Source organism: Narcine bancroftii, chromosome 4 (assembly GCF_036971445.1).
Source record: "Narcine bancroftii isolate sNarBan1 chromosome 4, sNarBan1.hap1, whole genome shotgun sequence".
Taxonomy (NCBI): Eukaryota; Metazoa; Chordata; class Chondrichthyes; order Torpediniformes; family Narcinidae; genus Narcine; species Narcine bancroftii.
In genome coordinates, this window is record NC_091472.1 from 72,966,001 (window position 1) to 72,983,276 (window position 17,276).

At 41.4% G+C, this 17,276-nt stretch overlaps 1 protein-coding gene across 5 annotated transcripts in view; it reads left to right on the plus strand.

Moving 5' to 3' along the window:
* LOC138760682 (rho guanine nucleotide exchange factor TIAM2) overlaps window positions 1–17,276 on the plus strand; it is a 314,168-nt gene that overhangs the window by 265,381 nt on the left and 31,511 nt on the right. For all 5 annotated transcript variants that reach the window (XM_069931610.1, XM_069931609.1, XM_069931611.1 and 2 more), the window contains one exon: window positions 14,463–14,642. In XM_069931610.1, coding sequence (XP_069787711.1) covers window positions 14,463–14,642 — 180 coding nt within the window. The remainder of the gene's footprint in view (window positions 1–14,462; window positions 14,643–17,276) is intronic.

Below are 17,276 nucleotides of genomic sequence, written 5' to 3' on the forward strand. Positions count from 1 at the left end.
TGTGGCTTTGCAACTTTTCAAGTTTACTTATCATCCAATTGTACAAGTGCAACTTGATGAAGCAGTGTTCTCCAGTCCTCAGTGCAACTCAAAGCAATCATGCATATGGGTAAATGATGTATATGCACAATACATAGCATATATACAAATATTAAATTTAATTAATTTTATTATTAAATAAGTAGTTGAGACTCAGAGGTGTTGTATGAGCAGTTTATCAGTTGTTCAGTCTCATTGCCCATGAGAAGAAGCTGTTTTATCAGCCTGGTGGTTTTGGCTCTGATACTCCTGTATCTCTTTCCCAACAGGAGTAGCTGGAAGATGTGCTGTGTGTGGGGTATTAGGGATCTTCATTGATTTTACAAGCTCTCTTTAGACAACAATCCTGGTAAATCCCATTGATAGACCAGAGGTGGTGGGGTGGGGGGTTGTGGGTATGGAGGCCTCAGTGATCCTCTCTGTCACTCTTATGGTTCTGTGGATTGACCTCCTATCTGTTGTTCTATATCAACTATACCACACTGAGATGCACCCAGCCAGATTGCTCTTGATAGAGCTCTAGTGGGAAATCGACAGAATGGTGGGTGGTAGCCTTGCCCACTTCAGTCTTCTCAGGAAATGCAGTTGATGTTGTGGTTTCCTTACAAATGAAGAGATGTTTTGTGTTCAGGGTAGATCACTTCCAAGGAGCCACCTTCCACTGCCGAGCTATTAACGAGTAGATGAGAGTGGTCATACCTGGCCCTCCTGAAGTCCACAATCATCTCTTTCATTTTGTCCACGTTGACACTCAGGTTGTTATTCTTGCACCATTTCGCGAGATTTTCCATATCTTTGTAGTGTGACTCATGGTTGTTGCTGATGAGGCAAGTAATGTTGTCATTTGCAAACTTGATCACAATGTTGGAGCTGGATCTGGCATTAGTCGAGGGTCAGTAGTGTGAAGAAGAGTGGTCAGAGTACATAGGCCTGAGAAGCACCAGTGCACAGTGTTCTGCTCCCAACCTGAACAGACTGGTCTTTCCATTAGGAAGTCCAGAATTCAGTTACAGAGAGGGGTGTTGAGTTCCAGTGAGGACAGCTTCCCCATGAGCCTCCTGGGTTTGATTGAATTAAACGCTAAGCTAAAGTCAATGAACAACAGCCTGGATTTTCCAGAAAGCAAGGATGGAGTGGAGGGTCAAGGCTATAACATCATCAGTGGAACATTTCTGTCTGTAGGCGAATTGAAATAGGTCCAATGTCCCTGTGAGGTGCTGTTTGATGCATTCCATCACTAGATGCATGAAACATTTCATAATGGTGGAGAACAGTGCCACTGGGTGGTAGTCATTGAGGTCTGTTATTGTCACCATCTTTGGTATAATGGTGGGTGTCTTGAAACCCAAGGGGACGATGGACTGCTGCAGTGCCATGTTGAAGATCTTTATAAAGACCTCTGTCAGGTGGTCTGCACAGTCCTTCAGTACCCAACCAGGTATTTGGTCTGGTCCCACTGCCTTGTGTGGGTTCACCTTGGATTGGATTTTTCTCACTGCCACTATGCATCAGGGTGAGATGGATCTTTATTTTCGCCAAGCAGGCTGACACCAAAGGTGTTCAGTCTGTCCAATTGTCTTTGAATTGAAAATTTGTCTTGTGGTCTGTCATGCTTTTGATCACTTGCCACATGCGCTTCGTGTCACTGGTGTCGCGCAGCTGATTATGAATCCTCCGCTTTACCTTCTAGGTTGCATGGGAGAGTTCAGCCCTGGCTGATCTTCATGCCATTTTGTTTCCTTTCCTGAAGGCAGCATCACATACTCTGAGAAGTGCCCAGACCTCTGCATCGAACTATGGTTTCTGGTTAGACCTGGTTGGGTAGAATTTGATCTCAGAGACATCCTCGATGCACTTGCTAGTGTAGCCCGTCACTGAGCTAGTGTACCCCTTGATGCTTACATAACCCTTGTAGGTAGCCATCTCCCTGAAACTGCTGTGGTCCCCACTCACCCCCTCCTCCCCACCATGTCCTGATCTAAAATGGTTTTGCTCATTTTGCCTGCGGTCTGTGTGCGGGGTTAACAGGACTGATATGTGATCTGAGTAGCCGAGGTGGAGCAAGAGCGGCCTTGTACACATGAAGGACGTTGGTGTATAGCCGATCTAAGATGTTCTCTCCTGTGGTGGCAAAGTGGACATGCTGTTGAAACTGTGGTAATATAATTTTCAAGTATGTGTGCTAGAAGTCGCAAGCTACAATCAGGGAACCATCAAGGTGGGATATATGGGCTTCACATGGTACTTTAATTCACCCTAATTTGGCAAAGTCATAATGTAAACTACAGCAATCAGCATGCCTGATAATTTCCTGGGCAGATAGAAGGGTCTACATTTCACCAACAGTGCTCTATCTCTTCTGAGCAGAAGACTTTCCAACAGAGATGTTTGTGCATCCATTTTTTCTGATGTAAATGCTCAGTCACCCTTCTTGAGTCTTGCCAGAAGCTGCAGCATCTGCCCATTCCAAAGGAGAGAAGGCTATCAAACTGGGTCGCTGAGTCTGCAATGGATTACTGGAGCCATGTTTTATGACCACCAGAGCACAGCAGCTTTGCAGTTCTTTTTAGTTTAGATGTGGCCTTAGGTGATCCATTTTCTCTCTAACGATCTTACATTTGTGAGTTTGGGTCTGAATCAGGAGTGTGGGTCTGAATGGGTTAACTCAGTCCACTTGATGCACTCTACCTTCTCGTTTACTGTTTCCGATCACCTCCCATGCATCTCCAGCAATCTGTTCCACGATACACTGGCATTCCTTCTTTCAGTAAGTTAAAACTGCTCAGTAACTAACCAATCTGCTCTTCTGGTTCATAAGTCCAGTCCGTATGTCTAAGTTTCTCTGAGGTTTCACAATCGTACACAATATGTTGAAGATTCTAGCATCTGCATTCTTTTTCCATGCTTGTGTATGAAATATTGGGATAGAAATCTCTCCATGGTAGTTGTGTCCTCTTTTCTAATCCATTGGTGGAATTAGAATGCATAAAATATTCTCGGACATTATTACATTCGACTAGGGGTCGGTTTGCATGTGCACCTTGTGGGTTGCAGACTGGTCACGAATTTATGGAAACAAGTATGGACACACAAAGCACCCAATTGCATTTATCCAATGTTCTTAGATCAAATCAGTTTTAAAAGCTGCTTTTCCAGTGCATGAAAAGTTTGCATTAAATCTATGAATTTCTAGGCCACAGTTTGAAGAATAAATCAGTGAAACCATCTGAAAAATGTCACTTGAACCCTTGTATCGATTTAGTTCCCCTGACAACAGGCCGAGTAATAGACGTAGGAGGCACAATCATTCAGTTTGGAAATGAGCCATTTGGTCCACTGCATTGATGCCCACATATTGATCCCATCTTCTAGCCTTCTATGGCTAGGTAATAGAAGTGTTTGATAAGACACTACTGAAATGCTGCTAGCGAATCTGCTTCCACCACACTCTCTGGCAGAAGATTCCAGGTAGAAACCATTCTGTGTGGAAAAAGGTCCCCCTGTGATTCCCTCTAAATCTCTTGCCCCTTGCCCAAACCAATATCCTCTAGGCTTATTCATCTCTGATATGTAGGAAAAAATTTCCTTTAATCTATCATATCTATTCTCCTAATTTTATATAACTCACTAATGACCTTTTAATTTCCTCTAATTCACGGAAAATAGACCTCGTATTTGCAGAGTCTCCTCATAACTGAAATGCTCTATTCTAGCCAACGTCCTCGACACCCTCTCCAATGCCCTCCCATGCAGTACTCTGGCAGTTGTCTAACCAATGTTCATAAGTTGGCGTATAACCTCCTTGCTGTAGTATTTAATTCCACAACTAATTAAGGCCAGTATCCATGTATTTTCTTAATGCATTATCTATCTGCACTGCAACCTTCAAGAATCTTTGGAATTGTATGTCAAGGTCCCCCTGTCCCTGAATATTTCCCTGGTCCTTGCTATTCGTAGTGCAGGTCTTTGTCTCATTAGAACCCCCAAAATTCATATTCTCATTTTGAACAGCATGAACCTCCATCAGCCAGTTTCATAACATGCGTAGCCTAATGTTAACCTCCACACCATCAACAACTCCACCAATCTTAATGTCAGCTGCATACAAGCTGATCATGCCTCTTCCAACCTTATCAAAATCATTTGCACACATTACAAACAGCAAGAGACCTGGCAGTGATCTCTGTGGAACATCACTAATCACGGACGTCGAATCATAAAACCAGCCCTCAGCCATCCCAACATAGAACAGAGCAGCACAGGAACAGGCCTTTACGTCTGTGCCAAGCACAATGCCAAATTTAAACTAAATCTCTTTGGCCTGCACATAATCCTTAGCTCTCCATTTCATGAATTTCATAAAAGCCTCTTACATTGCTGCTATCATATTTATATCCAGTACTACCTTGTGACTCTCTCTCATTTTTTCAGTTCATTTGACTTGTGTGGGACTGTTCCTTTAAGGGAACAGATTTAACAAACCTTCCAGGTTTTGGAAAGTGACTGTGAACTAGTAGTAGTCCTTGAGGACAGCATGTTCCTAACTTTGATACATTTACAGAGTGAAGGGAAAAAGCTCTGAATCAGAGACTGTGACCATCTTATTGAAAAGATAGTGCATTGTTTGCTCAGGAAGTCATTTTAGGAAGGCAGCACAAGAGTAGAGACCTCTTTTGTGGGAATGAGAAACCCACTTGGCCTCATTGTGTGGTTATAGACAAACTGTCAGATTTCTTCCTGTCCCTATAGAGGAAAGATGAGACCACTTTTGTCCGACTGACCCACGAAAAGGGTTCTACTTACAGAAGAAATACTGTGCTTGGATGGTGACCAGAGTGAGAATCACTTGAGTTTGACTGACCACGAAAAGTGTTCTACTTGATTTTTAAGTATTACTTGCTTTGTGTTCTCTATGCCAAAGAAGAGAGCTGTTTAAATTTGACACTTATCTAAAAAGGACACTTAATTGAAGCACCTCAACAAGGGTTTTGTGAGTTAATCAACATTCTGCCACCCTCAATCTCTTCCAACCACTTCATGAACTGCTAATTTCATCTAAGGCCTGCATGTCTCACCCATTTTAAAGCCTGTGTCTCACATCCACCTAAGGCCTTTGTGCCTCATCCATCTCAAGCCTGCTTGTTGCATCAATTTCAAACCCAAGTGTTACCATCACTGAATTTCTGAAACTGTACTTTGAATTATCTTTCGAGAATTGGGCCTCGAGCTGTAGTGGCTTGGGGTGTTCCATGCATAGTTGGGGGTTAATTTACATCAATTAAGTTAGAGTATGTGTTATATCATTGTTGATTAATAATTAAAAATATAATTTTAAATATAACACCGTCCAGGCTCATTTTTTTCGCTGTTGTCTGGTATGTATCACCTAATAGCCTGTAACAGGCACCTACCATTCTCTGTGTAAATTTTTTAAAAAGGAACTGCACATCTCCTTTAAACTTCCTCTTCTCACATTTAAATACGTCCTCTAGTATTTGACATATTTCACCTTTGGATAAAGGATTCTGAATATCTACATGAAGTCGATCCAGTTTTGGATTCAATTTGCCAAATTGCTCTGAATCGATGTGCCCTAACCTTTAGGACTAGTGTCCCATGTGAGAACTCGTTGAAATCTTTGCTGAAGTCCATGTAATTGCACTGCCCTAATCAGACAATTTGTATCTCCATTTAAAAAAAAGTTCATTCAGATTGGATGGACAAGATCTGCCCTTGATGAATATTGGCTATCTCACCTCTGATCTTTTATCTTTTAAGCAACTTATCCCAAAATTCTGACCCACCCCACCCATCTTCTAAAGACAACTGACTGATCTCTAAAATAGATAAATAAAGAATTGCGTGTAGGTGGGAGTGTATAAAAATTATTTCACCTTTGTGCACTCATGTACACCATATCATTTTTTTTCTTAACTTAAACAATTCTTGGCTCTGTAGAAATATTGAAGTACTCAGCAAATTGTATGTTTACATTCTACATTTTACAGATGTATAGCTTTTTACTGAATATGTGTATTCAAGATCAAGGTTCAATTTCAATTTATTGTCATAGTATTAAAACAGTGTCCTATTACATGAAATTCTCTTTTGCCTGCTGCAAGGCAGACAGATTTGCCATTGGCATAAATTGCCTAGGCACCTCTTACATTTTTTACAGTCAGACAAAGAGAAGCGAAGAGAAGAGAGTGTCTGTAGATTCGCCTTCAGCCCTTCCACAGCCACCCAGCGTCCAGTCCTAATCATTGGCGACCCGAGCTCCAGATCTGACCCTTCGACACAGTCGGGGACCCTTTTGCGCTCTCAGCCCCTCCTTGCATCCCAGTTCCAGTACCTGGTACCCCTCCAACCAGTTTGAGCCAGTCTGCAGCTTCCATGGGTTCCTTGCATAGAGTCGCCAGCAGGTTGCTGCAGAGCCCCCTCACTGGTCCACCCCAGTGGTCACAGTCCCGTGGGTCGTCTCTGCCACTTCTTCTCAGATTGGGGTTGGTCTTCCTGTTTTCTGGTGCTCTGCTCCAGACCTCCGATTCCCCAGAATCTGTAACCCCTCATGGCTGTTGTCGATTAATTGGCGCTGCCATCTTGGCCGTAGACCCCGAGGTTGCAGGATCTCAAATAAAACCACAGTGGGCTCCCTCAGTGAGCTGTTTGAAGCCCGTGTGGGGCCGACAGCAGTTAACTGGATGGCTGGACCCTGTAGGAGTGCTGCATCTCTGCTCCCTTGCACCAGCGGCAGCACTGATACTACAGAGGCTCCGTCAGTACTGCCATCTTCCTATGAACAGGATTCAGGCTAAACTTCAATTTTTTTTTCCAGAAGCTGTAGTCCCTTGATACTTTCAAATTTAACTCTCTAATTGGTGGTAGATGAACCCTTCAGTAGATAATCAATATTGTGTGCACCATTTATTCAGTGCAGCTAAGGTTGATGTTTCATTCCAAAGTGCCCTATAATTTTGCACATGGCTTTTCCATCTGTGCCTTTAGACGTTTTATGGAAAAATAATTATATCTATTCACTATTTCTATAACTACAATTACTTTGACTTTATTGATGCAATGCTATTGATTTTCATTGTTAAGATGCAGTATACATCTCTGGAATTGAACAATAAAGTGAATGAAAGCCTAAAATCAATTATGTTATACAGTTTGATGGCTGTTATGGCTTTGCTAATTGGTATCGGTTCCATGACCTCGCTGCTTGTTTTCCTTAATTCCTCAGACTCCGTGCCTTTTTCCTAAATGAATACTGATGCAAAAAATTATTTAAGATCTCACCCATGCATAACCAAACACTCTGATCTTCAAGGGGATCAATTTTGTCCTTGACTATCTTTTTGCTCTTAATATACTGTACCTGTAGAAACCCTTAAGATTTTCCTTCACATTGTTTGCCAAAGCAACCTCATGTCATCTTTTAGCCTTCCTGATTTTCCTCTCAAGTTTTTTCTTCACCATAATTGACTTGAGAGTAATGGTATTATGATCAGTGGACCCAAAATATACCCCTACACATACTGTCACCTGTCCTGCCTCATTCCCTAATAGGAGATCCAGTATTGCACTCTCTCTAGTTGCTTCCTCTATATATTGATTTAGAAAACTTTCCTGAACACATTTGACAAATTCCAAGCCATCCAGCTCTTTTTCACTATGAGAGTTCCAGTCAATATGTGGAACTTAAAATTTCCTACCACCACAACGTTGTTTTCTGCAGCTGTCTGCTATCTCTCTGCAGATTTGCTCCACTAATTTTCGCTGATTATTGAGTGGTCTATACGACAACCCCATGAATGTGGTTATGCATTTCCCAGTTCTCAGAGTCACCTATATAGCTGCAGTAGGCGAGCCCTCTTGTCTCTTCTGTCTGAGCACAGCTGTGATAATTTCCCTGACGAGCAATGCCATTCCTCCCCCCTGTTCTATTGCATCTAAAACAATGGAAGCCCGGAACATTCACCTGTCAGTCCTGCTCCTCCTGCAAACAAGGTTCACTAATGGGTGCAATGTCATAATTCCACAAGGCAATCCATGCTGTAAGCTCATCTACTCTTCCTACAATAGTTCTTGCAATGAAATAAATGCCCCTGAGAAAATTTCCATTGCATGGAACCCTTTGACTTCTGATGTTACATGCAATCTTCATCTTTTTAACCCTCCACTCCCCTATCTACACTGGCACACTGGTTCCCATTCCCCTGTAAATCTAGTTTAACCCCCAGCTTTGGCAAACTTCCCCGCAAGGGTACAAGACTCCCTCCAGTTCAGATGCAAACTGTCCTGTCAGAACAGGTCCCATCTTCCCTGGAAGAGAGCTGAATGATCCTGAAGTAAAACATAAACGTCTTTAGACACTGTGATTGAAGTCAAAACACAATGGTGGAGAAACTCAGAGCAAAAAGTTATGACTTTTTGGTGCAAGGTCCCAAAGGCAGGAGGTAATAGGTTGAGAAGGGAGGGTGGGCACAACCGCAAGCAGGGGAGGAGGGATAGCAAGGTGAATAGAGAGGGAAGGGGTAGAGAGCTGATCCTGAAACCCTCCATCCTCCACCATCTCTAGCCACATATTAAGCTCCATTATCCTCATATTTCTAACCTCACTAGCATGTGGCATAGGTAGAAATCTTGAGATAACCCTGGAGGTCCTGTCCTTCAATCTAGCGCCTAACTCCCTGAATTCTCCTAGCTGGACCTCCTCACTCTTCCTAACCACATCATTGATCCCTACATGGACCATGGCATCTGATTGCTCACCCTCCCTCCTGAGAATGGCATGAACAAGCTGAGATAACTCAGACCTTGGCACCAGGGAGGAAATGTACCTTCCATGATTCTTGTTCTCTTCCACAGAACTTCTTATCTGTCCCCCTAACCACCATGAAATCCCCTATCCAGATGTGGCCTCACCAGTACCTTGTACAGTTGCAGCATAACCTCCTTGCACTTTAATTCAATCCCTCTAGCAATGAAGATCAACATTCCATTTGCCTCCTTGATAGCCTGCTGCACCTGCAAAACAACCTTTAGTAATTCATACACAAGCACTCCCAAGTTCTTTTGCATGGCATAATGCTGCAACCACTTGCTATTTAGTAATGTTCCAATCTTCCATTTTTCTTTCCACATTTGCTAGATCCTTGCCCACTCACTTAACCTCTCTATATCTCTCTGCAGACTCTTTGTATTCTCTACACAACTTGCTTTTCTACTCAATTTAGTGTTATCAGGCAACTTAGATACACTACACTCTGTCCTTCCAATAATTTCTGTACATCGTGAACAGTTGTGGGCCCAACACCGATTGCTGCAGTACTTCTCATCTTTACATTCACACCCTGAAAAGATATTCAGAGCATTTTCTTGCATCAACTGGGGTTTCTAATTAAAGCTTTTGTGGCAAAGCAGAAAGTTGAGTGTATGAATCTCCCAATACCAATTAAAAAAATGTTATTACTGAAGTAATACAGGTCAAGTACAGCAAAGAATCTGGCAGCCAGTCTTGTTTATTTGTCTCAATTGTCTTCTGACAGTATGATGCTAGACTAATCTTAATTAATTTAAACCTAATGGATTTAATTAAATGGGTTCCAGTATAAAACTGCATCCTTTTACCTGTTAATAAGCTACAAAGATATGTATCTTTGTGCAATATTTTCTTTGAACTATCTGTGATTTAAAGGAACTAATTACCTTTCAGTTTTCTCATTAAATTATTGTTTATTTCTAAAAATTCAGAAACAGGGATGAAAAGGTAATGAATTGTTAATATCGCCTGTTGAAAACTGGCTCAGCAATGACTAGAAAGGGTATTAGATTTGTGCTGGGTATAGACAGAAGAGGTGGGAATTCAACAGAGAAGAAACTAATTTAATAAGGTGGACAGGCCTAAGGACTCTGCACTTGGGAGGAATTCTAAATTTTTCTCCTTCACAATTCTGATCCTCTATGAAGGATAGGATTTAACTTGAGCAACTAAACAATGTTTCTTGGATCGTATTCAGCTTGAAGTTTAGAGGGTGAATATCAGAATCAATTTGTATTCTGTCCTCACTTGATGTAGTGATTGTGCACTTCCTATCTACTGGATTGTGTTTGGAATTTGGCCAATTTTTAAAAAGTCACCTGTGGCCGAAAGAAACCTACAAAGAGAATTGAAGTTAAGTATACATAGGGCAAAGTGAGTCACACACAAACTGGAGGAACAATACCATGTATTCTGTCATGGTTGTGTCCAACTACTGAGTTCCTCCATAGTATTAGAGTGAAGGATGTCTCCGTGACTATAGGACATTGTGAAAGGTGAGGGTGACCAGTCAGAGGGAATAGTACACATTGGTACCAATGACACGATAAGGAGAAGAGGTCCTGATGCGCAAGTTTCGGGAGCTAGGTAGCTGCTACAGCAGGAACCTCTGAATTTCATCTGGTGCAACAAAATAGTGAATAGAAAGATAGGCCAACTGAAGAATTGGCTGAAGGAATGCTGTACGGAGGAATGGCTTTAGGTTCCTGAATCACTGCGACCATTTCTATGAAAGTGAGAAGCTGTAAGAAGGGCAGCTTGCACCTTAACCAGGTTGAGAACGTTTGCCAGTGGGGAAGGTTTAAACAGTTGGCAGGGAAAGGAAGCTCTGAGTAGCTGTTCAGGTGGAGAGGTACAAGTACCAAGATAGTATGTCCAGTAGGCAGAACTAGTGAGCTAGTGCACATTAAAAGATTTCAAAACTAAATTGGTTATACACCTTGCATTAATATAGATACAATCAAGAGGATGAACTCAAAACATTAAATAACTTGTTGGTTTATACTGTAATGTTGTTGCCATCACTGAAACATGTTTGAAGGATAGGGAGGACTGGCAATTCAATACCCCAGCGTATGAAATTTTCAGGTGAAAGAGTGTGGGGCATTGGATAAAAAGGGAGGAGGGTCCACACTGTTAGTCACAGATTTAATTCCTTCACTATTTAGGAAGGATCTCCTGGGAGGATCCTCAAACAAGGCTACATGGGTAGACGTTTGAAACAAAAAGGGTGCCATCACTTTTCAAGGAGGTATTACAGACCCAACAGTCAACATGAGATGGAGAAATTGATTACCGTATATACTTGTGTAATAGTGGAATTTGGGGTACCAATTTTTATGGTAAAATTTATGGGGTCCACAATTGCACACATACTTCCTTTAACCGTGGTAAGTACCTGTGTCATTTGGGGCATCGGGAGCTCCAAGTGGCGGGCGGCCGGGGCATCGGGAGCTCCACGTGGTGGGTAGCCGGGGCGTCAGGAGCTTCACCGGGTGGGGAAGGAGAGGGGAACATTCTGTAGATCATGAGCATAACATTGTACAGTAATCATGGCAAAGGATAGGATTGACCAGTAATTATAATCTTAAATGGGGGGAAGGACCCGGCAAGGGCAGATTGGAGGCACCTATTTGCAGGCAAGTCTATATCTGCACAGTGGGAAGCATTTAAAGCAGAAACAGCAAGAGATCAAGCTCAACGTGTTCCCATGAGGCTGAAGGCCAGGGGTAATGAGGGTGGAGAATCATGGATGTGGAGAGACATTTGGGTTTGGATAAAAAGAAAAAAAAGGAAATGTGACCAATGAAGGGAACTAATGATAGGGGAGGCCTAGGAGTAGAGAAGTACTCAAGAAAGAAAAAAAAAGTGGCACTGCTGAGCTGCTGGTGTGGACCTGGGAATGTGGGGAGCAGAGACACAGCACTGCTCGCAGGAACCTACTGCTCACTCATGTTGCTGTTGGCTCTGTACAGGCTTTAAATAGCCAGTTAAAGGAGCTCAAAAAGTGTTTTAGTTTAAAATCCTGTGACCACAGAGGCCCTCGCCCAAGATGGGCAGTGCCTATGCTGTGCAGTGAACTATGAGGGTTGCGGACTCCTGGAGAGTGGCAGACCAGTAAACACACCCATGAGAAGGAGAAGCACGGGGAGATGGCCCTACAGGTAACCACAGCAGTGAACGAGTGAGGGGCTCAGTGGCTGAAGCAAAAAATAAGATCGCCTTCAGAGGCACAGAGAGTCTATGGATTTGCCACGCAGACTGCAGGCTGTTGTCGACTTGCAGTCGAATGACCCACATGGGCTGTGAGCTGGTGGAGATTGCTAATGGGAATCGAGATTCAATTTATTGTTATGTAATAAAACTGTCTTATTATGCAAAATTACTTTTGCCTGCTGAGAGGCAGACAGATTTGCCTTTGGCAGAAATTGCCTCTTACGGTCAGAGAAAAAGAAGCAAAAGAGAGTCCCCCCCAGAGTCACCGGGTGTCCGTAGATTCAACTCCAGTGCCTCTGCAGCCACACAGAGTCCAGTCCAAACCATTGGCAACCCGAGCTCCAGATTTGAACCTCCGACACAATCGGGGACCCTTCAGTGCATTCAGCACCCCATCTCATCCCGGTTCTGATACCTCATACCCCTTCAGCCAGTTTAGACCCAGTCTCCATCAGTCCGCAGCCTGGCACAGGTCAGGTATCAGAACTGGGTCAGAGAGAGTGTTAGGGCAAGAAAGAATTTCCAAAGGGCCTCGGGAGCTGAAGGCATCCTGATCGTATCAGAGGTTTGGACCGGGAGCTCGGGTTGCCAATGGTTTGAACAGGAGGCTACAGGAGCGTTGGAGTCAAATCCAAGGACACTCAGTGACTCTGAAGGGACTCTTATTTTTGCTTTTTTTCTTACTGTTGGGGGCACCAGGCAATGCTCATGGTGACTCTACAGCAGAGCAAATCATGTATATTACATTTTTATGAATTATTATGTGACAAAGAAACCTTGAACCCTTTAGAAACATATCGCTGGAGGTATGAATTTCATAAACGTTTCTTCATTGTATATGAAATCCTACAGGGCCAAAAACACTCCTATGTATACAACCTGGTCATAATTAGTTTTATTGACTCAGCAGGAATTTTTGAAAAATTAGATAGTTCTTTAGTGTTATTTGAGAGGAGAAGTGCTACTAATGGTGCAAAAAACACAATAATTTCCATGACTAAAATTCAGGATAAGCCAATTTCCTACTGTAGAATTCTTTGAAAGCTCTGAAGTTCAACATTTGTTGAATTACAAAATCCACCTAAATGTTGGGATATTTTAAGTTTCTTATCAGTGAAGAGCCTTTGCAAAATAATTAGAACATTTGCTTTATATTCCTATTAGAATATTGAGCAAAGTCTTCTCACTTTCGATGAGATTAACAATTTTTCTCATTACATTTAAACAGTAATCACCTTTCTGAGGAATGTCCCTTTTTGTTATGCAAAAGACCTGGCCCCTTGGGCATGATTAAACAGGGCGTGGTGTGCCTCAGTGAGCTTCCCTACACAAAGCCGGCTCTACAGTTGATTGTCTTTGTCTTTGAAGTGAAGCAGGGCAGTGACAAACTAATGTGGATATTTAGAGGCTGGGGTCCAATTTTTACCCAGGTATTTTGTACAGTGAATGCAAAAGGTTTAAGGGATTAAAAATCAAAAAGAATAGTGTGCTTCATTTGTGTGTAAAAAAAAAGTTACAGTGATTAATGAGAATATTTATAGCTACCTATTTTAATCTATTTAACCTTTGTATTTATACATTTTTGTGTTAAAACTTTGTAAAGTAACAGGTATTGGATAAATAAGGAAAAGTGTAAAATATTTATACTACTGAAAAGCTTATTTGTGGGGCATTGATTTTCACTGATTCACTTAACCCCTCAGCTGGTTCAAAGTCGAGAACATTTTTTTTGCTTTTTCTATTCCCTTATCCTGATCTGAAAATATTGATTCCTCTATATTTGCATCTCAGGTGCTTTCTAGTAATTCAGTATGTGCTTGTTTTGGTGGGCTGTTCCACAGCAGAAAGGATAACGATCAAACAGTTCACTGACCCAGTCCCACACCTTCATTTAAACTGGGGCTTTTGACAATAAACAAGGAAATTTTTGGGCTTGTTTGACTCTGCTCACCATCCCCTAACTTAGCAATAATTCTCTTCATTAATGGTTCTTGATCATTTTCCACACACAGACCTCATTAAGTATTGCTTCACTCACTGCAGACCATTTATTAATAAACCCATGGATCATCAGTTTGGCAGGGGATGGTGGGTGCTGACTGCTTGAGCCCTTCACAGACCACTGAAGGGAATTTTGTTTTAGTGGGAACATACTTTGAGAAATTTTATTTTTTATCAAATTTACAACCCTCCTTTAAACATTACCAGTGTATTATCAGTAATATGATCATCCATGAACCACTGGATGAGAAGTTCTGCTCTACATTATTCCTCCATTTTAATAATTCAAACATTTATTATTTTGTGAAGGACATCAAAGCATAAATTTCATGACAATACATTGAGTGCGATATCAATGCGATCTTTTTATTTCTCCTTCTAGAGTGCAGAGCACGTTAGCTCATTCTTTCGAAACTTGCATGAACTGCAGCCTTCTGGTATGGCTGGTCAGAAGGAAGGTCTTGATCAGCCTCTAAAGCCATTGGCACGGCATCTCTCTGATGCAGAGAGACTTCGGAAAGTTATCCATGAACTGATGGACACTGAAAAATCTTATGTAAAGGTATGTTGAGAGGTTAAATTAATGGCATGTTTATATTCCTATACATGAAATTAAGCTTTGTAAAATAGTTGCTTATGTTTTGTTCTTTGTCACTTTCATGGGCAGGTCACCTTGCTCTTGTGATACATCTGAGACTTGCTCAGATCCATTTCTGCTGACACCAGCTTCACCTGAGTGTTTTATTCATTACCCAATTCTTGCATAGACTATCAGTTGACTGATGTTGAAGATCATTGCAGTCAACATCAATTTTTTCCTTCTGTATAGTATTTTACAGTGGAAGTTCCTGGATAGTGATCAGTATTGAAAAACCTTCTACTTCAGCTCCCTTGTCCAAGTTCAGAAAAAAACCCTGTTATCTAGAAATCAAGCAATCAGCAAAAAAAAAACTAAAAAAAGTATGGGTTAAAAATTGGCTTGCCTTGTCATAGTCCACACAACACAAAAGCTTAAGCAACTGGAAAATTCACCCATCTTCTATCTACCAATCCCCATAGCTGCCGGATTCCAGGGGTTTTGCTGTATAATGATATTATACATTCCAATTGGTGTCTTGGCCAGGATACCTATTTGAATAGATCCATTGTTATGGGTAATTCTATTGGACCATGCAAATATAGTTATACACCTTCCAAAACCCCAGAGTTGATTCTGGAGAGACTGCTAGTATCCCGATTAGCTATTGCCCAATGATAGACTGGGAAGTACTTGCATAAAGGGCCTCACTGTATTAGGAACAGCAAAGATCATGTGCATGTCTACTACCTCGTGCAAGTTTTGCATCATAACATAGCCAGATTGATTTTATTGAGCCTTGGTTTTTTTTGTTGTTGCCAACTTACTGTTTTTGATCTGCCAATTTTTTTGACCATTCAAAGTTTGTTTATTATCACATTATTACCTGGTACAGTGAGAATGGTTCTTCCGTGAGCCATCTAGCAAGTTAGTTCTAACATGTTTACAACTATACAAAGAGGTGGAGCAAGTGAAAAATTAGAGTGTCTGAGTATGAGACTCTAATGTTATATACTTAAGTACATTGTACAGATGCACCAAATATTTCTTGCTGCAACCACACAGGGACGCACAATACACCATCAATGCTAGTATATGTTAAATTACCATGAGACAGAAAAAGTAAATATAAAAGGATAAATATTCACTGTATTACAGAGTGTGTGTTTTATGCTGAATATATGGAGTTCATGGAGGAAGGGTAATTTGCCAGATTCTGAGCTGCCTCAATGTTGGGTGGAGTTGCTCCTATTTGGAGCTGTGATGCATTTGCTAGGAAGCTTTCAGTGGTGTTCCTGCAGAAGTTAAGGTTTCTATTGCATTTTCATTTTATTTATACAGGTTATCCCCAACTTGCGATCTTTGTGACTTGTGTCCATCCGCACATATGACTGAATTTTTAAAAAAATATAAAATTTGTGTATATTTGACAGACTATAACAGGGATATAGGGCATGTAAGAGCCAAAATGTACGTACTTACCTTGTTAGTCAGTGTCCTGGGGTCCTTAGGCTGGGCGCAGCCATCTTGATTTCTGTGAACATGCGTGAGTCTTCGGTTGGTGCATGCATGGTGGGTTCGTGTATTGAAGTTTGGTTGGCGCATGCGTGAGAGTTAAGGGCACAAATTCAATATTGTCAGGATGATGAACTCTCGTGCATGCGTCAACCAAACTCCAACACACAAACCCACCGAGCATGTGCCAACCGAAGACTCACACAGGAATCAAGATGGCCACGCCCAGCTTACAGATGCCGGGACGCTGACTAACAATGTAAGTTTGGACTCGAATGTGTAAATATTCTCCAAGGTTGATCGATGAATTTGGGAAGGTTTAAGTTGTTATAGTCAAATCTACAGGTAGAATTCCGACGCATCCATTTCGAGATACGACCTATCGTTCAATCCCATTTATGATCGTAAGTCAGAGAGTACCTGTAGAACTTTTGAATGCTATCTGACAATTTGATCTCTTTTTGGATTATATTTATATTACCTGTAAGACTGAGGAATATTTATAAACTGATCTATATGTGAAAGTGCATGATTGAAACTTTCATCCTGCAGTGCTTGCCTGAAACTGATGCAGCAGCTCCATTCCTGGACAGTATAAACTCAGACACAAAGCTCCTGGGAATTATATCATTCAAAAGTCAATGTAGCTGGGCAAGTAAATGAATTCCACCAGCATTTGATCTGATTGGGTAGTCACCTTGAAGGGGAGCACATTCAATTACTCTAGATAGTATCTACTCATGTCTGGAGAGCCAGCTATAAATGAGACTTGAAACATTCTCTCACTTGTAAGGTTATCAACAATGCAAGATTAAGATGTAGAGTTTTGTTTGCTGTTGTGGTGGATTTGTTAATCAATGTACAACCTGAAGACACGGTAATAAATGTAACAAGAATTAAAATAATGATTCATTCACCAATAGAGAAAGAAGAAAGCAGAAGTAAGGTGCCTTTGATCAGCAAATAGAATGCAGACAGAAAAACCACATGATTAATTGGAATGTTAATGAATAGCCAAAGCTCTTAGCCATGTTAAAGTAAATTTTATATCGAATAATTGCATTTCATAAAATGCATACTGGCATAGATGGAGATAGAACTAGA